The sequence below is a fragment of the Peromyscus maniculatus genome, chromosome 3 (genome assembly GCF_049852395.1).
Source record: "Peromyscus maniculatus bairdii isolate BWxNUB_F1_BW_parent chromosome 3, HU_Pman_BW_mat_3.1, whole genome shotgun sequence".
NCBI lineage: Eukaryota > Metazoa > Chordata > Mammalia > Rodentia > Cricetidae > Peromyscus > Peromyscus maniculatus.
In genome coordinates, this window is record NC_134854.1 from 4293333 (window position 1) to 4315086 (window position 21754).

Consider the following 21754-nt stretch of genomic DNA (forward strand, 5'->3'; position numbering starts at 1 on the left):
TGCTTTTTCTGAGGTTTGCATTCTGACAAGAATGTAGCTGAGTTAACTTTGCCTAGGGTCCATTTATCTATAATGCAATAGGATTTGTGATTCTGTACTCATTAGTTAGTATAGCTCTTATAAGAAATGTTAAATTGCTATTGTTCATTTGGGGCTTTTTAATCTCCCTCGTAATATTGTAAGATAATAACATTTCAATTTTCCAAAATAATGTTATTTTTAGTCTACTTCAGGCACTTATATTTAGATGTTCACTGTTTATTGGGGAAGGCTCATTGAATGATGATCTTCTATTACAAAATGTATGAAAAATATTGTAGAATAACCATACAGGAAATATTAAGCTAGCTTGGTACTGTGCTATTTTCCTCCTTGTTCTCTATTTCATTGATTTTTTTTAATTGTTTAGGATTAAGTACCAGTGGCTACATATTATCAATAAAGCTAAGATAAAAGTTGTCTATCTGTGGTGGTCAATCCTTTCTTAATGGCATTGAGAGGTAAGGGGTCCAGGGTGGCGTTGCTGTTCCACATGATGTTGAGCCTGCTGTGTTGCTGTGTTCATAGTCAATGTGATAGCTTCAGTTGTCCTATAAGATGTCAGCTAGCAGAGAAAGAGGAGAGGAAGTGTTCACTGCAGCAGTCTCTCCCGGCTTCCTGGAAGTCATACATGCATCTGCTTATATCTCACTGGCCTCATAATAAACATGGTATTTGTAGTCTTTGGTGGACATAGTCACTATCCCAAGGACAGGTTGAATATCCCTGTTTTGAAAGGCTTGGGATAAGACACGTTTTCTATTTTCTTCCTGATTTTTATCAGGAGTGTTGCATAATCTTTATAGTTAAACAATCTTGATCTGAAAGCTATGAAGATCAAAATTATCCAGAGCCAAAGCTCAGCCTGCATCTGTGTGCATGCAAGAGGACAAGAATCTTTATAGAATAGGATATGCTTAATGCTAATGTCTCCCGTGTAAGAGGCCTAGCCGGAGCCTCTCAAGAACTACTTTGCTATGCCCTTTGGAGGGCCTTTTTGTTTTAGAGTATGGAAGGTGCCAGTCAACTACTGGTACATACTATCTTTTAATCTTTACTGTGTCCTTTGCTGTGTCTAATTAGCAGTGTGCTTTTGTGCATTTGCATGAACATCAGTGCCTGGAATGAAGAAACTTAACCCTAGAAAACTCTGTCTCCGGTCCCAAAGATACTCTACCTGGCAGTCACCTGCTGCTTTGCTGTGGAATCTGTCACCTGCTTTGTTTGCCCGATGTCATATAGCTGCTACTGTAAGTGGTTAGCCTTGTGACAAGAACTGCAGGCCAAGGCAGACTCCACACAAAAGAGTAGCAGTTGCTGGGTTCTTGGAGGGATATTGACTGGCATATGTCTTTAGTTAATCCATGATTTAGAATGAAAAGTCTAGGATCTAATTTAAGTGTGAAAAAAAAATACCAAAGATATACAGAACATCTATAAACTCTGGATTTTGTTTTCCCCATTGCAATTGTTATTTTAGCTACATTATTATCACAGCCAGCCTGGATTTATAAAAGTTATCTTTACTGTCAATATTTGAAGCATTTTCATAAGCTTGGTGTCTTGACTGTGTTTACATATTTTCAGGGATATGGGCGTTCTATTTAAGCTTCTATAGCTTATTTTTATATAAAAGTTTGTTTTAAATCCACACTAGATTATTTTTTAGCCTTTTATTTATATTTGAAAGAAATGTTTTATTCATTTGTGATGAAAGCAGAAGCCTGATGATAGAATATGGGAAAATTAAAACACAGTTGAAATATAAGTCAACTGACCCCACAAAATACTGTTTGATGCTGTCTATCAGCACCAGTAATGGAAATATCAGAATTCTTAATCCTGAATTAGTGAGTATTTTATACTACTCCAATAAAGACTGAATGATGTCTTATTACAGCAGTGGATATAGCAGATTTACAGAGCTTTGCAGACATGGGGTAAAGGAATCAGAAGTAAAAGCAAAGGTCTTAATCAACTCTAACAATGAACTCAATGAGTTTAGAAAGATGAAACAGGGCCCAATGAAAGGCATGGAAGAAGGTCTTAGAGGTTTTTGTTGACAAGAAGTATGATGTGAATCAGTTGATGTGTCTGCCAAGAGTTAATTATCTTTTAGGTTGAATTAATAGACAGAGTGCTCACAATGTGGGAAGCTGTTTTCCCACTCCTTTCTATGTTGGCCACTCTGTCTTAGGAGAAACATGCACAGTCTGCCAGCCCATGTGAAGAGGGAACATTGCAACTGTAATACATTTAATCTGCTTCATTTTACAGCTTTCCAAGAACTTTTATGCACTTAGTTTCATTTAGCATGTTTATTTTATGAGGTACTACAGTGAAGAGTGTCCAGGGGATTAGAGAAACCAGGAACTTCTGTTTTAGAAGTGAAGGCTCCTAAGCCAGTGCTCAGGTTTAGATTCCTAGATTGCTATGTTGAAGAAACTAGCTTCTAGTCTGGTTTGCACTGAAAGCACTGAATAAGGAGTGAGTGGTACTACAAAGTCATAGGATGAATACTTTAATGTTTCGTAACTGTCCAAAATGTGAATAGGCTTCTTTAAGGTAATAGATTCTTCCCCCAACCTCTATGTATGTACACAGTGGGCTCAAATGAATTCTGAGAAGTCACTTGTTAAAGATTATATGAGATTAATACATTGATCCAGGTGTGGTGGTGCATGCCTGTAATCCAAATCCTTAGAAGACAGAGGCATTTCAATCTGGAGTTCAAGACCAGCATGGGCTTCATATCAAATTTGAAACCAGCCCTAGGCCACATTGCAAGTTGCATGAGACCATTTCAAAACCAAACAAGATTAAAATCCAGTAAATGAAAATGAATACATTGTTTAGACTGATGTGAACATATGGTTAGTATGGTTTTTATTTCATTCTCTTGAAATAAAACTAAGTTTCTTTGAAATCCTCATGCCTGAAATGTTTAAAAAATAAAATAAAATAATACCGTGACCTCTAAATTATCCACATGAAAGGATAACTTAAAGTCAGTTGATTTGTGTCCATTACTCATGATAGACTTGAGCTATTTGTGATTGATCATAATTATTCTGAGTTTAAAGTTGTGCAAAACTGCTACTATAATGTGCTGGCTAGTTTTTTTTTTAAATTTAATTTTATTTTACAATATAATTTAATTCTACATATCAGCCATGGATTCCCTTGTTCTCCCCCCTCCAGCCCCGCTCCTCTTCCCCCTAACCCACCCCCCATTCCCATCTACTCCAGGGCAAAGCCTCCCCTGAGGATTGAGATCAACTGGTAGACTCAGTCCAGGCAGGCCCAGTCCCTCCTCCCAGGCTGACCCAAGCGTCCCTGCATAAACCCCAGGTTTCAAACAGCCGACTCATGCACTGAGCACAGGACCTGGTCCCACTGCCTGGATGCCTCCCAAACAGATCAAGCCAATCAACTGTCTCACCTATTCAGAGGGCCTGATCCAGTTGGGGGCCCCTCAGCCATTGGTTCATGTTCATGCATTTCCATTCGTTTGGCTATTTGTCCCCGTGATTTATCCAACCTTGGTCTCAAGAATTCTCGCTCACACAAACCCTCCTCTTACTTGCCAATTGGACCCCCAGAGCTCCATGCGGGGGGGCCTAGCCGTGGATCTCTGTATCCAGTTCCCTCAGTCATTGGATGGGGTTTCTAGCAGGATAATTAGGGTGTTTGGCCATCCTATCACCAGAGTAGGTCAGTTCCGGCTGTCTCTCGACCATTGCCAGCAGTCTATTGTGGGGGCATCTTTGTGGATTTCTGTGGGCCTCTCTAATACTTTGTTTCTTCCTTTTCTCATGTGGCCCTCATTTACCATGGTCTCCTATTCCTTGTTCTCCCTCTCTGTTCTTGATCCAGCTAGGATCTCCCGCTCCCCCAAGCTCTTTCCCTCGACCCTTGCCCTTCATTACCCCTACTCACATCCAGGCTGTTCATGTAGATCTCATCCATTTCTCCGTCATTGGGCGATCCCCATGTCTTTCTTGGGGTCCTGTTTTCCAGGTAGCCTCCCTGGTGTTGTGAGTAGCAGTCCAGTCATCCTTGTTCCTTATGTTAACTTGACACAGTTAGAGTCATTTTGGAAGAAGGAACTTTAGCTGAAGTTGCCCCGACCAGATTGGCTTGTGGTACATTTTCTTGACTGATAATTGATGTGGTAGGGCCCAGCTCACTGTGGGGCACCCTCTGGGCTGGTGGTCCTAGGAACTACAAGAAAGCCAGCTGAGAAAGCTAGGAAGAACAAACCAGTGTGCAGCACTCCTCTGTGGTCTTTACCTCAGTTCCTGCTTCCAGGTTCCTGCTCTGCTTGAGTTCCTGCCCTGACTTCCCTTGCTGCTGGAGTGTGAGCTGAAAGTTTAACCTGAAACACAATTTCCTCCCCAGGTTGCTTTGGTCACAGTATTTTACCAATAAACTTATAGTCTATTTAAATCTATATTAGTAAAATTTGAGTAGATAGTAATATTGTGTGACATTAATCCCCAAATTAATAGAGCACTATAAGTTGAAAAGCCTTTCTCCCTATTTTCTACTGTCCAGTTTCTAAAACCCTTCATTATCTTCCTTAGGTTTTCTCAGCATGTAAAGGTAAATTGTCATAGTCATTCTCATTTTGCCCACTATTTTATGTATTATTCTAAGTTGTTTTCTTTCCTAAGATGTTTTGAAATTTTTTCCTATCAGAACTCAGAGAATTCTTGTATTCTTATTGTGCAATTAATATAGTATGTTATTTGAATGTAGGATGTCTTAATTTGTCTCCATGTGTAGCATCATTCCCACTTTTATTAACAATTATAAATTATAATGAAGTAAATGCTTTTATTTTACATGTGTTTAAACATTTCAGTGTTATCAACCACTAGGTATAATTATTGATACCAATGACATATGTATTATTACAAAATTGCCCACTGTTTTTGAGGTATTAGTTTGTGTGCTTCCAAACACTACAAATAACTTATTGGGTTCTTTTACATGAGGTTAGGCATTTTTTTGTTTGTTTGTTGTGAGGGTCACTGCCCTGAAATGTGTCTTATTCATTTTCTTACTGGCTCATTAGTCAGGTTTATATCCGTTTCTAGGAAGTCTCCATGTGGTTAGATATTAGTTCTTTGGGATATGAATTGCTACTACTGGTTTTCTGATTAGTCTTTTCGTATTTTCCTAAAGCATTTTTGCCATGCAAAATGTCATCTGTTTTTAAGGTTTTGGTCCTGTGCTTCAGCTGTGTTACAAAACTCAGGGCCTGCGGTGGTAGAGTTGCTTTGGCTTCAGTGGAAACATATTGTCCTGGCTGTTACTGATTCTGTTTTTACACTGGTATCTAAGCATCTGGAATTGGGAAGATTGTAACTGGAGGTGCTGATATCTTGTCTGTGTTGGGTGGGTATTTTGCTCTTTGGTTTATGATACCCTCTCTTGTTCTTATGGCATCGCTACGTGTGGCCTGGTAGGACATTCTTCCAGGATCCTGCGAAGTGTGGCCACTAGAGGTTCCAAGTGAAAGGTGTTCCTGTGTATTAGGAGCTGGAACTTAGGCATGAGGATGGGCTAGAAGAGGTGAGGAGGTTCACGGGAGGGAGGAAAGTAGGTTGTGCCACCAGGATCTGCTTCGTCCCCCAGGAACGGGAGCAGAAAGGAAGGAGAGGACTGCTGCAGTGCTGGGGATGATGCTGGGGGGCTGGTTATTATAGAGGAGAGCCAGGGCAGCGACGATCTAAAGCTCGAGTGAGTACTTCTCTGTCAGGATGTCTATTGGGTTCCCATAGAAAGCCTGCTGGAATGGGGGCTGGGATAACAGGATGAGTAGGGAGAAAGGTTGGAGGGGAAGTCTGCTGATCATCTGGATGGGGGTTGCAGGCTGGGAGTGAGGGATGGGCACAGTAGGCAGTCTTCTAAAGAGATGAGGATGAGTCTGGGGGACTGGATTTGTAGGAGAGGGGGAAGCTGTGAAGATGTGCAGTTAGGCTACCTGCTTCCCTGGCCTGAATGACCTTAGGGTTCCCAGGGAATGGCTGCTGGAGTTGGTGACTGGGGAAAGGGGATGAGTTTGGGGAAACAAATGTTGGAGGGGAAGGTCTATGTGTTCCATTGGAGATAGAGGTAGGGAGAGAGGGGAGGATGCATCAGGAGACAGAAAGGGAGTGGATCCAGGTGGGAGGGAGGTGAGGGGAAATTGGGAGGAGTGGAGGGAGGGGAAACCATGATCAGGATATATTATGTGAGAAACAAAAATGTGTTTTTAATAAAATAAAAAACTTCTGTTTTGAATTGCTTCATTTATTAATTGTGTGCATGCATGTGTCTGTGTATAAGTATGTGCACATGATGCAGTGCCCATGGGGTCTGGATGAGTGTGTCAGATGTCCTGGAGTTGGCGTTACATACAGGAAGGTAAGCCACCTGACACTTGAGTGCTGGGAATTGAACTCAGATCCTCTGCAAGAAGAGTATACATTCTTAACTGATGAGCTACCCTTTCAACCTACAAAATTTATTTTTGAGGTAATTTATGAATTTTGATTTTAAAAATAGTTATATTTATATTATTATTATTAGTGTGTGTGTGTGTGTGTGTGTGTGTGTGTGTGTGTGTGTGTGTGTTGAAGGTCAGAGGACAAATTTTGGAAGTTGCTTCTCTGCTTCTCTCCTACCGTATGAATCCTGGGGATTGAACTCAGATACTCAGGCTTGGGAGCATGTACCTTAATGGTTGAGGTTCCTTGCCAACCTAACTTGATTTTTTAATAGGTTATTTTTAGAGAAGTTTTGAATTTGTTGTAACATTGATTTTGAGTGTAAGACAGATTTTTCATAAACGTCTTGCTTCCACATATGCAGAGCCTACCATACTGTCAGCATCCTTACTCTAATGGCTCATTTGTCAAAATGGATGAACCAACATTGACATGTCATTATCCTCCACAGTCTTTAGCTAATAATAGAGATCACTGTTGATACTGTACATTCTGTAGGTTTGTATCAATTTATAATGTGATGTTTCTATCATTATATTGTCTCTACCCTAAGAGTCATTTGTGCTTTGCAAATTCATCCATCATTCCCTGGCTGACCTCAGACAACTGCGGATCATAGGTTTCCATAGATGAACTTTTTACAGAAGTCATCCTATAAGAGTGACATAGTATTCTCTCACTTAATAAGATGCACTTTGGTTTCTGTTTGTCTTTCTGTGGTTTGGTAGCTAATTTCTTTTTAGTGCTGAGTAGTGCTGCATTCTCTGGATGCACCATACTTTTATCTATTCCTTCAACCATTGAAGGATATCATTTTAAACACAGTTGTACAGATATTGATTGGAATGTAAGTTTTCAACTCTGAGTAAATACTAAAAGTGAAAATTCTGGGTTATATGGAAAAAGTCTATTTACTGCTATTTCAAAAGTGCTATTTGATAAATTATCTCCACTACATTTCTTTACCATTATAGCAAATGAGAGTTCCTATTGCTGCCTGTCCCTATCAAGGTCTGGTCCATTAGTGTAGTAGTGAAGTGGCATGTATTTGTTATTTTGTTTTGCATTTCTACAATAGCATTACATGGAGTATCATGTCCTATGCTTATGTGGTATTTTTGTTGCATCTTTGGTGAGATGACTGCAGAGGTCTTTGACTCATTTTCAAGTTTGGTTGTTCCCTTTCTTATTGTTGAATTTTTAGAATTCTTTGTATGTATTTAAACAGTAGTTCCTTATCAGCTATGTTGTTGGCTGTGTATAGACCCCCAGTCTGTAGCTCGTTTCCTCATGCTATTGCTACTGTCTTTCACAGAGTAGAAAATTTTGATTTAAATAAAGCCTAGCACCTCAGTTATTCATTTTATACCATTGCTCTTGTATCCAAAAGTCACCAAATACAAAGCCATATAATTTTCCCCCTAGATTAGGACATTCATAGTTTAGCATTTTACATTTAGACTTGTGATCTGTTTTAAGATAATATTTGTAATGGATATAAGATATTTGTCTAGACCCATATATTTTTCTTGTGAATGTCTAACTATTTCAACACTATTTGCTGTAAATTCTGTGTTTTCTCCGTAAGTTGGCTTTGTTTCTTTGTAAAAGATCAGATGATGCTAGTTCTCTGGGTCTCTTTCTGGGCTTTCTTTTCTACTGTGTTAATTTGCTTGCCTACTCTTCTGCTAATTTCAGTTTCTTGATTACAGTAGCCATAAGCATTGACGGTGAGTAGTGTCAATTTTCCAACATTTTCTTTTCCTTCAGTAGCATAGTGACTTTTTTTGTTCTTTTGTCTTTCTCGATAATAAAATTGGTTTGCTGATAGCCAGAAAATGATGTGTCAGAATTTTGAGTGAGATTGGTTTTAGTCGATAAGATCAAATAAGGAAAAACTAACATCCTAACAATATTGAATTTGCTTCCCCATGAATGGGAACTCTTTCCAATTAGTCTCCTTTGATTTCTTCCTTTTTTTTATTTTATTTTTTATTTTATTTTTTTATTTTTTTTATTTTTTTACTTTTCACTCATGATAGTCTTGTACATTTGTTAAATTTTACTCAGGTTTTGCATTTGGAAGATTATAAAAATTATTTTGTACATTTAATTTCATATTCAACTTATTCAGTGATATTGTATAGAAAAGCAGTTGACTTTTGTACATTAACCTTACACAGTGCTGCCGCATTATAACTGATTATTAGGTCAGGGACTTTTTGTGGTTGATATTTTTTGGACTTTTTCAATAGATTTTCATTCTGAACTATGAAGAAAGGCAGCTTTGTTTCTTTTTCCCTTTCCTCTGCCTGCTCATCTTACTGCATAACCTAGGACTTCCAATATTCTCTTGATGAGCAGTTGACAGTTGAGCATCTGTCCTTTGCCCTGACCTTAGGGTGAAAGCTGCTCACATCTCACCATTATATGTAACAGTAATTGTGTGGTTTGTAGATGTTTTTATTAAGATGTAAGTTTAGGGAGTTACCCTATGTTTGTGGTTCATAGGAGTTTCTTTTTAAAAAATCATGAATGACCGTTGACTTTCCTAAATGTTTCTCTATACCTACTGATATGATCATGATTCTTTTCCGTTTTAGCTTGTTTATGTGATGGGTTATCTAATTGATTTTTGAGAGGTGAACCACATACCTATGACAAATCATATTTGGTTTTGGTTGAGTAATTGATTTTACACCTGTTGGATTCAATTTCCTTGAGGATTTTGCATTTATATTCATAAGAAATACTGATCTGAAGGTTTCTTTTCTTTTAATAGATTGTGGATTTTAAGTCATAATTAGAGAGGATTTTTCATACTGGTGTGTAAAGGAATTCTCCTGTGTTTTCTTCTAGTTTCTTTCTGGTTCAACCTTTATATATTAAAAGTTTTAATCCATTTAATCCATATCATTGTGAGTTAGAATGCAGTCTTTATTTTTCTGGGGACATAGCCAGTTATTCTTATGCCACTCTTTGGCATCATACTGCAGTAAAAAGTGGACCTTAGTAAAACATAAATCATATTTGAATAGAATTTTTAGATGCTGTGTATGTACTGAATTCTGATTGTTTTTGTGTTGATTTCTGTGTCTGCATGCCAGTCAAGTCTCTTAGTATATAATAGAGATTGTAGAGGGCAAAACCTTCTGGGGAACTCCTTTCTGAGAACTATCATCACTGCTGTATTTGAAGATTAATTTCATTTTTCTTTCCCTACATTATAGATATGAAAATATAAATACTTTGTGCCAGTTAAGTAACTTTATTGACTCCATATGTTTGGTAATATTTCTTTTTTTTTTTTTTTTGGTTTTCCGAGACAGGGTTTCTCTTGTGTAGCTTTGCGCCTTTCCTGGATCTCACTTGGTAGCCCAGGCTGGCCTCGAACTCACAGAGATCCGCCTGCCTCTGCCTCCCGAGTGCTGGGATTAAAGGCGTGCGCCACCACCGCCCGGCATGTAATATTTCTTAAATGTAACAACAGTATATTTTATCTGTCTATCTATCTATCTATCTATCTATATATTAATTTTAAATTTTTAAGTTTATAAACTTTATCATGAAAAACTTGCAAACAAAAACAGCACACACAAAAATAAACCAGTGCAAAGTCTATACAATGTACTGAACTTCTATACAGTTAGAATAGTATTCGAACTGAAGCTATGGAGCTTTGCATTAAACTTTACACTGTCAGTATTGAATATATTTTATCCACTTATCCACCACTGAAAACTAACAACCAAATGACAGAATTAGAATTCTTTTGTTTATAGAAATTGGATCCTGATATGTAGGTACATGCTTATGCACGTTTTTGGAACTATACTGGCTTTCTTGTATCTTTTGAGACAATGGCTTGTTCCAATTACCTTTCTTTGATTATTATCTTCCAATTTACCATACCATAATTATTGGAAAGTAATTCTAACAGCTAATACTGATAAACTAGAAATTGCAAAGATAATATTTTACAGGTATTTTTTAAAAGGAGTAACAAAATGCTTTGGATAGAAGAAAGTTGGAGGAGAAACAAGTTATTAGTTTTGAAAAAAGTTTCATCGAATGAGGGAACTTGGACAAATAATTATGCAAGGCCCCTCTTTTCCCCACCATTCCCACAAGCATTTCTATTTCCATTATTTCACTCAGTGCTGAATTTGCAAGGTGAAGCTTTTTGTTGTGACTCCCATGGCTTGGGAACCAAAGCATCTCAGCTGCCTCCCTCTAAGCAATTGCTGTCCCAGTTCCATTTGGTCCTCTTTGTGAGCTATGCTTAAAGAGCTAAAGTTGCGGACTTAACTTTGTCTTGCTTATATACATGTGAACAAAAGGTGCCTGCTTTCATTTTCTTCATATTACAGAGATGGAGGTTGTAATATAATGGTGATGTTTCTTTTTCCTGTACTTCAGCTGGGTTAGCCTCTCCTAAAATGAAGGAAGTAACCTTAGTGAAGAAATGGACTGTCTTCATCTTTCAGTCCTGAGAGCAAGAGCTTTTATTTATTTTTTAGCACCTAGGTACAATAGGACACTTCTTTATCAGCCTGTGAGTAGCAGCAACAGTTTCATTTCAAGCTTTCTTGTTTGTTAGATTCCTAAATAAAATCTAGGTTTTGAAAGAGCTTGTCTCCCTGATATTTGAATGGCATTTTAATAAGCCCTTTGAACAGATTTAAACATATTTCACACCAGCTTTCCTTTTGAAGCCAAATCATACCGGTTTTGTTTAGCTTTCTAATCCTTTAATCATTTTCCCCAGCATGGTTCCGCATGCTTCACATCCCTCTATAGACTCCACAACTGGACTAAGTTCTTCCATAAAGTCTAATCAAGATGGCATGAAACAGAAGCATCACTCCTTTGCTGTTTGTTATGTGTTCCAGCAGACACTATTTCCAGAACTGCCTTGTTCTAGTTGAGCATGAACACAGCGTTTCATACTTTTAGACCTATTGCCTACCTTAAGGGAATGTGGTGTGTGTGTGTGTGTGTGTGTGTGTGTGTGTGTGTGTGTGTGTGTGTGTGATGAAGATGAACTTGGCATGAATGAACACAGGGCACTGAGATAGGGGCCTGTACTACTGGGTTTAAATCTGTTTTTACTACCATGAAATTAATTATAATTTTTAAACAAGAAACACTTGGTCTTTATTTTGCAGTGCAGCTTAAAAAATTAGTAGCTGATACTGTTTGTAGTTGACCAGAGGACATGGTTGGTGAGTCATAACCTGTGTCTAAGCCAGCCTCAGTTGTTATGACAGCTAGTAGTGACTGTAGCTGCATTTACAGTGGTGATTAAATTGGATTAGAAATTTGTGTCCCCCCCCTTTGTCTCTCATTTCTCCCCCAGTGGGCTTGAGTAAGTGTTCTCAGTTTATCTGTTGGATCGCTGGTCTCCCAAGTTTGTCAACTGTTCATGGCTACATTTATGTCAATTCAGGCATTTCATGCATGTTTGTTCATGGAATTTGAACGTTTAGAAACCAGCATTCATTCCTCCTAGAAGATTCTTTGTTGGGAATCCCTTCTGTCTTCTGTGGCCTTCCAGCTTATTGCCTCTTTCCCCAAAAGGTGTCTCCTTGTTTTTAAGAGTTCTTATCCTCTTTGCTTTGTTTATTCAGCACAATTTTGTGCATCAATCTCCCAGCAAAATTTTAGATTTTCCCTGTCTCTGCAAAGGAAATGGAAGTTAACATAAGGAATTCTACCTAGGGCAGATGTTTGCAGTCAAAGTCCATATCTGGATTCTGAGATGGGCAGGGAAGTCATAAGACTTTTCACTTTTATTTTTCTTTACTATAAAGCTAAATCTGTATCTAATCTCACTTACATACAGCAAATGTAACTTTTAATGATTGTCCTATTGTACAAATTGGCTGATTTATCAGCTTATTTGTTTATTTTTCTTGTAGCTTAACAAACAACAGTTGCAGTTACTGAAAGAACGGTTCCAGGCCTTCCTCAACGGGGAAACTCAGATAGTAGCAGATGAAGCCTTTTGCAATGCAGTCCGGAGTTACTATGAGGTGAGTTTACAGAGCTCTGTTTTCGGAACTGTGATGCTTTCTGGGACCATTTAAAGACTGTCACTGGTACAGCATTGAGTCTTTGAGCTTTTGACTTTCTCCAAAGGATTGTCACTTCTATTTTGCAATTTAAAAACTCTAATTCCATGGCATGGTTTTGAGAGATAAATAAAATTGGAAATTACTCACATTGTTTGTGAAGAAAACTATTTAGAGTCATCTTCTGGCAGTGGCTGATACAGCTGTGTCTAGCTATCTTCCTGTTCACATTCACAAATGATCCTTTTTAATCAGGATTTCAATAGTAAATCACGATCTTATGCCAGTTTGTTCTCTAAGCTTTATAATAATTAAGGTCACTAATTAATTTTAAGAGAATGCATTTTCTTTTCTTATTGAATGAATAATACCACCAATTCCATCTTGCTGTTATTTCTGATTTCAGCTTGTGACTCAAATGGGAATTTTCTGTGTATTTCCTGTGAGCAGTTTTCACAAATGATCATGAGTTTGTTTCAGTGAATTGCCAATAGATGTTAAGTTGGAGAGTTCACTTATGTCCTAAGCATCTCAGAGCCATTTGGGGAATGGATTCCTTTCATTGTGCAAATGCTTTCAACGTTTCATCTGAAGAAACATGACATACAACACATCTTAGGCTACTGCAAAATTGAAATCATGGAAACTAAATATTCTGAACTTCCCTGAGGCAGGGAGTATTGTCATATACAAAACAAAATATTTATGATTTATGGATGATATGTTATTTAATATGCCACTGCACAAGTATATATTGAATTGAAGGAACATTGGCAGTTATTGAAGATTTGCTTACCAAGTGTGCATGACAAATCTGGGAGCTATAGTAGATATATTGTCTAATTTGATCTCAACTGACTATCTTAAGAAAATAGGGCTTATGTCTTAACCTTGAAAGTCATGGCACACTAAGAGAAAAGGGGTAATTAAAATGGATAGGTGAGTTTCTTTTACTATCTGTATAACATTTGTATAAATCAAAAATTATTCCAAAATAAGTATTTTCTTTTTCTAAATCACTTCAAGATTCATTTTAAAACCTACAATGGCCGAGATAGTGGGTATTAGTAAAAGTACAAACAGATTAAGGAAACATAATAGGGCACCTAGAAATATACTACTACAGTAAAATTATTTTTGACCAAAGAGCAGCTACAATACAGTGAAGAAAAGATAATCATTTTAATTCAGAACATGTGATGGAGCAATTGTATACCCACATGCAAAATGTTAAGCTGTATTTGGAAGTTATGCCTTTCACAAAATGAAATAATTGAGTCATAGACTTAAATGTAACACTACATAACTCCAAAAAGATTCAGAAATAATAAATATGACCTGGGTTGTGCCTTGACTTCATCCCTGAGAAAAGAAAACAATTGATGGAACCTAAAAAATACAATCTTCTCTAAAAGAGATACTGACAAATGAATGAAAAGCTACACTGTAGACTTTTGTGAAATACTTGCAGAAGACATGCCTAATAAAGGGCTAGTATCCAACATATGTGAAAAACTCTTAAGAATTGATTCACAATGATTTTCTCTGCTGAGTAGTATTCCATTGTATATATGTACCACATTTTATTTATCCATTCTTCAGTTGAAGGGCATCTAGGTTGTTTCCAGGATCTGGCTATTACAAACAATGCTGATATGAACATAGCTGAGCAAGTGCTCTTGTGGTATGATTGAGCATTCCTTGGGTATATGCCCAAGAGTGGTATAGCTGGGTCTTGGGGGAGATTGATTCCCAATTTTCTGAGAAAGTGCCATACTGTTTTCCAAAGTGGTTGTACAAGCTTACATTCCCACCAGCAGTGGAGGAGAGTTCCCCTAGCTCCACATCATCTCCAGCATAACCTGTCTTCAGTATTTTTGATCTGAACCATTCTGACAGGTATAAGGTGGTATCTCAGAGTCATTTTGATTTGCAATTCCCTGATGATTGGGGATGTTGAGCAATTCCTTAAATGCCTTTCAGCCATTTGAGCTTCCTCTGTTGAGAATTCTCGGTTTCAAGCGGTCCCATTGATTGATTGTTTTCTCAGTGTCTGTGCTACTGGTGTTATATTTAGGAAGTGATCTCCTGTTTACAATGGAATACTACTCAGCAGAGAAAAACAATGACATCATAATTTTTGCAGGCAAATGGATGGATCTAGAAAAAATCATCCTGAGTGAGACAAACATGGTATATACTCATTCATAGGAGGATACTAGATGTAAAACAAAGATGACTAGACTGCAACTCACAACTCGAGGGAGGCTGCCTAGAAAACAGGACCCTAAGAAAGACACAGGGATCGCCCAATGACAGAGAAATGGATGAGGTCTACATGAACAACCTGGATGAGAGTGGGGTAAAGAAGGGCAAGGGTCGAGGGAAAGAGATCTTAGGGAGGCGGGAGATCCCAGCTGGATCAAGAACAGAGAGGGAGAACAAGAAATAAGAGACCATGATAAATGAAGACCAAATGAGAATAGGAAGAACCAAAGTACTAGAGAGGTCCACAGAAATCCACAAAGATACCTCCACAATAGACTACTGGCAATTGGTGAGAGAAAGCCCAGACTGACCTACTCTGGTAATAGGATGGTCAAACACCCTAATTGTCATGCTAGAAACCTCATCCAATGACTGGGGGAACTGGATACAGAGATCCGTGGCCAGGCCCCAGGTGGAGCTCCAGGAGTCCAATTGGCGAGAAAGAGGAGGGTTTGTGTGAGTGAGAATTCTTGAGACCAAGATTGGAAAAAGCACAGGGACAAATAGCCAAATGAATGGAAATGCATGAACTATGAACCAATAGCTGAGGAGCTCCCAACTGGATCAGGCCCTCTGGATAAGTGAAACAGTTGATTAGCTTGATCTGTTTGGGAGGCATCCAGGCAGTGGGACCAGGTCCTGTCCTCAGTGCATGAGCTGGCTGTTTGGAACCTGAGGCTTATGCAAGGACACTTAGCTGAGCCTGGGAGGAGGGGACTGGACCTGTCTGAAGTTAATCTACCAGGTTGAACCCAATCCTCAGGGAAGTCTTTGCCCTGGAGGAGATGGGAATGGGGGGTGGGCTGGGGGCAAGGTGGGGGGGGGGAGGGAGGGAGGGAGGACAAGGGAATCCGTGGCTGATATGTAAAATTAAATTAAATTATAAAATAAAATTAAAAAAAGAATTGACTTATAATGAAACAGAATAAAATATCATATCCCTAATTTCAAGCTGTACTACAGAGCTCTGGTAATAAAAACTGCATGCTATTGCCATAAAAAGACATGTTGATCAATGAATTGAATTGAAGATCCAGATGTAAATCCACATACCTATGAAACTTGATTTTTGATAACAAAAAAAGCAAAAATATACAATAAAAAAAAAGCATCTTCAACAAGTGGTGCTGGTCTAACTGGATGTTAGTATGTAAAAGAATGTGCAAATAGAGCCATCTCTATCAGCTTGCACAAATTTCAAGTCCAAGTGGATCAAAGACCCCAAAATAAAACCAGATACAGCAAACCTGATAGAAGAGAAAGTGGTGAATAGCCTTAAACACATTGGCACTGGAGACTACTTCCTGAACAGAATACCAATATCACAGGTGCTAAGATTGACAGTTAATAAATGGGATCTCATGAAACTGAAAAGCTTCATGAGTGTCAAAGCACACTGTCAATAGGGCAAAACAGTAGTCCACAGAATGGAAAAGATCTTCACCATCTCCACATCTGACAGGGGGCTAGTATCCAAAATATGTAAAGAACTCAAGAAACTAGACGTCAACAAACTAAATAATCCAATTAAAAATAGGATATAGATCAAAATAGAGACTTCTCAACAAAGGAATCTCAAATGGCTGACAATCACTTAAAGAAATGTTAAATATCCTTAGCCATCAGGGAAATGCAAATCAAAATGAATGTGAGATTCTATCTTATACCTGTGAGAATTTGTAAGTTCAAAAACACAAGTGACAGTTCATGCTGGAGAGGATGTGGAGCAAAGGGAACATTCCTCCACTGCTGGTAAGAGTTAAAACTTACACAGCCACTTTGGAAATCAAAATGGTGGTTTCCCAGAAAATTGGGAATAGATCCACCTCAAGACCCAGCTATATCACTCCTGGGAATGTACCCAAAGGACACTTCATCCTATCACAAGGACACTTGCTCAACTATCATAGCAGCTTTATTCATAATAGCCAGAACCTGAAAACAACCTAGACGTCCCTCAACTGAAGAATGGATAAAGAAAATGTGGTACATTTACACTCAGCTGTTAAAAACAATGACATCAAGAATTCTACAGGCAAATGGATAGAACTAGACAAAAATCATCCTAAGTGAGGTAACCCAGACTAAGAAAGGCAAATATGGTGTGTACTCATTTATAAGTGGATATTAGCTGTAAAGTAAAAGAGAATCATGCTACAGTCCACAGACCTAGAGAGACTAAAAAGCAATGAGGGTTTAAGTGGGGGATGCATGAACCTCATTATGAAGGGGGAATACAATAGAGTTTGAGGGTGAACTTGAGGTAGGTGGGGTTGGGAAGAAGAGGGATCAGGTTGGATGGGAGAGGGAGAAAATACGGAGAGAAACGACTGGAATTATGGGGGCATTTCAGAGGTAAAGTAGAAATGCATTGCAATGGAAGCTCCATGGAGTCTACGAGAGTAACCCTAGCAAAGATTCCTAGTAAGTAACAGGTGTCACGGAGCCTGAACTGGCTATCTTCTGTAACCAGGCAAGGCTTTAAGTGGAAGGATCGGGACACCAACCCAGCCAAACCTTCAACCTACAATTTGTCACGCAGAGTGTTCTGGGACTGGAGTCCTAGCAGGATTGTCATCAAAGAGACCAGAGAGACTTCATCTAGCAACTGTTGGGAGCAGATGCAGAGTTCCACAGCCAAACATTAGGCAGAGCTCAGGGAGTCCTGCGGAGGAGTGGGAGAAAGAATTGGAGGAACCAGAGGGGTCAGGGACACCATGAGAACAAAGTCCACAAAATCAACTGACCAGGACTCATGGGGGCTCAAAAAGATCAGGGAGTTTGTAGGGGTCTGACATAGGCCCTCTGCATATATGTTATGGCTGTGTTGCTTCTTCTTCTGGTGGGATTCCTAACAGTGGGAGCAGAGGCTGTTTCTGACTCTTTTGCCTGCCTTTGTGACCCTTTTATCCTATTATTGCCTTGTCTAGCCTTGATGTAATGGTATGTGCCTGGTCTTATTGTGGCTGGTTATGCTGTATTTGGTTGATGTCTATGGGAGTCCTGCTCTTCTGGTAGGAGATGGAGGTGGGGTGGATCTGTGGGAAAGGGAGATGGGAGGGAGGGGAAACTGTAATATTAATGTAATAATATATGAGAGAAGAATGAAAATAAAAGAAAATAAATTTTTGAAAATCAAAGTGAAGGACTAGAGAGATGACTCCGCAGTTAAGAATTCTGGCTCTTCTTCCAGAGGACCCAGGTTCAATTCCCAGCACCTACATGATGATTAACAACCATCTATAACTCCTGTTTCAAAGCATCCAGCACCTCCTTCTGGCCTCTCCTGACACCAAGCACACAAGTGGTGCACAGATGGAAATCCAGGCAAACTCACACCCATAAATAAATGTAAATGAATCTTAAAAAATAAAAGTTGACCAAAAATTTGACATGACACTTAGGGATTAAACAAGTATAAAGGATACAAATTATTGTCAGTTGCAAATTAAAGCAATAGTGAAATAGCACTGTTCAAATAGCTGTGATGCAGAACTGATATCACCAAAGGTTGGTGCGAAGTTGGAGCCACAGGAAGACTCTCTCCTGTTGTAAACTGTTGTAATGGTTTTCCTTAAAAACATTTGTTTTCATTGCTTGACAATTCTGTATATGCACACAATATATGTTTGTCAACCCACTGCACATTCCTTTCCCTCCACTTCCTCTCCTATCCCTTTCAACACTTTTCTCTCCCAACTTTGTGCTTTTTTTTTTTTTCAAAAAAATTCACTGAATTTACTTAATGCTGCCTGTATGTGTCTGGGTATAGCACTGTTCATCAGCTGGAATATGGTAGCCCCTTGGGGACAGCATTCAGAAGAAAACAGACTCTCCTCCCCCAAGCAGCCATCCATTGTCAGTAATTAGGTGGGATTTCATGAGCTCCTCCCCAACCCATCCTGGAATTTGATTAGTTTGTTCTTCTACAGGCCTTGTGCATGTAGACACAGCTACTGTGAGTTCGTGTGTGCAACAACATTATCATGTCTGGTAAAGTGTTTTTTTTTTTTTCAGACATCCACTACCTCTGCCTCTTAGCATTTTTCACCTCTTATTCTATGGTGATTTGGGGTCAGGGGGTGTGATTATATATATGTCCCATTTAGAGCTAAATGTTATCCAGTCTTTATTCTCTGAATGCTGGCCAGTTGTGAGTCTCTTTATTAATCACCATCTCCTACAAAATGAAGCTTCTCTGATGAGAAATATGGAATGCACTAATCATTGGGTATGAAATAAAATCGTAGGGAGCAATTTATTATTATGTCCATTTAGCATAAGCTGTTTTTAAGTAAGCACAGAATGAAGGAAGTAAAATTTAGTGAAAGGTATGCTTAAGCTGTGCTGATAAAATTAACTTTAGTGGAGTAGAGACTACACCCATTGTGTTCTGAGAATTGTATTTTCTTCCAAGCACAATAAATTAGAAGACATGGACAAAACCAAGGTTTGGGGGTGTTGAATGAATCTTCTGTTGTTTATATGTTAAAACTGGAGATGCTCAGTTTGGCAACAGATTGAGCTTGTGTTGTATGTGGTCATCAAAGTAAAACTAGAATAAAGATCAAAACTGATGTGGGGAAGATTTCCCCTGTCATCTTCAGAAATTCCGTTTTATTGAATGATAAAATAGCCTTTTCCATGTTATTAGTCTACACAGTAGACAGTTATGTGCCTGTTGTGTTTGTTGTATATGCAGATATTTGGGTGGGAGCTCCACCTCAACCCCTGGCACCCTGGCATCTCTCTATACCCCAAGTATCTGGAATGTTTGGAAGGAGTCTGATGGAAAATCCACTTCAACTCCTCTCCCCTATCTCATTCCCTAAACCTGCTCTTTCAAAGCCCGCCAAACACAGCTCCTCCCCCAGAGAGGCTCAAGACCAATCCCATAGGGTGTATAAACTGTATCCCTAAAAACAGACACGTTGTTTTTCTGGTCTTGTCTCCATTTCCTTTCTGTGGGGCCAGGGAATAGCCCAAGAGTGGGAGTGCTTTACTCATTAAACCTGGGCTTTTCCTCATTCATTCTGATTTGGTTTGTCAGGAGACCTAGAACTTATCATTTACTCTGCACATATTTCCCTTTAATACCTGCAGTTTTAGAAGAAAACCCCACATGTTTCTTTTTCTCTATATTATTCGATGAAAACTTGTATGTTCATTTTTTTTAAAAGGTAAGTTGTTTTATCCAAGCACATTCATACTAGAATTAAATATTTCTGGGGATTTATTTATGATGCTTCTCATAGCTGTGTGAGTGTATTCTTTGCAAATGCATGTATCAGTTTCACTATTTACAGTAAATGTTATTTACTATGTTACATAATGTTATTTAGTGTGTTACATATACTACACAGGTAATAATGATCTTTCTAGGAGGAGTTTCATCACATTCTGGTATCTTAAATACTACTATAAAGTAATAAAGGTAACAAAGAAGATAATTTCTAGTACTTCATTAATAATTTTCACCATAAAATTTTCAGAGAAAGTTAAACATCTCAGAGTCCAAACATCTAAACTACCCAATAGGTCAAGAAGGCTGTAGGAAAGGACCAGAACAGGAAAAGAAGAAAAATCTATGTCAAGTAGCCTACCAGGTGACTTAATATAAGGTGATCATTATAACCCAGATAAGTTTATGGTTTCTAATTATTGATGGGATTAAGTGTGTGTGTTGGGTTCATCAAGCATCTCACTGTCTAGATAAAAACCACAGAGTGGACAGTAAGTTTACAAGTCTTCACTTCTTTTCCTGGCCATATCTTTTAGAGCTTTTTTGGTTGTTGTTGGTGGTTGTGTTAGGTTTTCATTTAGGGGAGTTGAGCTGATAGTGTGGATGTGTAGACACAGGTTTACCACAATTTGTTACTTTTCAACTTGCTCTTAACATCAGATAACTGCTTCTGCTTCATGGAGTGCTGGTGGATTTCTTATTTAGAGCAATAACTGTGCCTTATAATCAATATGAGGAAAGTTGATGGCCTTTCCTTGAAATTTTCTGAAGGACAGTTGATAGTTGCCACCTCAGTTTTTTCAGTGTGATAGAGACTTCATGTTCTGTATTTGTTGTAAATGGGGTTTAGAGCCTTTTTCTTTTTCTTTCTCATGAGTGTGGTTGGTAGGAGGTGATTTGATTAGCTTTTCACAAAGAATGTATTTTTCTACTTAGTTTTTCTACATAGTTTATTCTACTTGTTCTCTTCTGTTTCCAAAGACTGAATGAGAATGGAAGATTGATTTATATTCATTTTTTAAATTACTGTAGGAGTATTGTGATTTGATTGAGAAATGAAACCCATAGACTCATGTATTTGGTCCCAGTGGATGGTACTATTTGTGGAGGTTATGGAACCTTGAAGAGGTGGAGCCTTCCTACAGGAAGCATGTCACTGGGGGAGAATTTTAGGAGTTTGTGGCTTTGCCCAGTTCCATTTAACTTTTTATGCTTTCTGCTTGTGGATGGAGAGATATGATCTCTCATCTTCCAGTTTAGGATACCCTTGGACATGTCTCCTCATTATTATGGATGCTAAAATGCCCTGTTTGAGTTACTGTCCTGACTGCCTTTGAAAATGAACAGTGATATGTAAGTGTAAGCCAAAGAAACCTGTTGTTCCCCAAGTTTCTTTGATCATGGTGTTTAATCATAGCAATAATAACTCAAACTAGGATAATAAAGGAATATTTAGTAGAAGCAAAGTTTCTGCAATAGTAAAATGTACGTAAAATAAAATTATCAATTAATAAAAAGAGGAAAAGAAAATTGATATTCCATGTGTAATTCCAACAGCAGCTAACAACTTAATTTTACAGTTTCTTGTTTCTCTTACATATGTATGAAATTGCAGTCATTACAAGTTTTCATAT

General features: G+C 38.3%; 1 protein-coding gene across 10 annotated transcripts in view; it reads left to right on the forward strand.

Moving 5' to 3' along the window:
• Cadps2 (calcium dependent secretion activator 2) overlaps positions 1-21754 on the forward strand; it is a 544863-nt gene that overhangs the window by 129019 nt on the left and 394090 nt on the right. For all 10 annotated transcript variants that reach the window (XM_016006862.3, XM_016006864.3, XM_076566153.1 and 7 more), the window contains exon 2: positions 12458-12571. In XM_016006862.3, coding sequence (XP_015862348.3) covers positions 12458-12571 — 114 coding nt within the window. The remainder of the gene's footprint in view (positions 1-12457; positions 12572-21754) is intronic.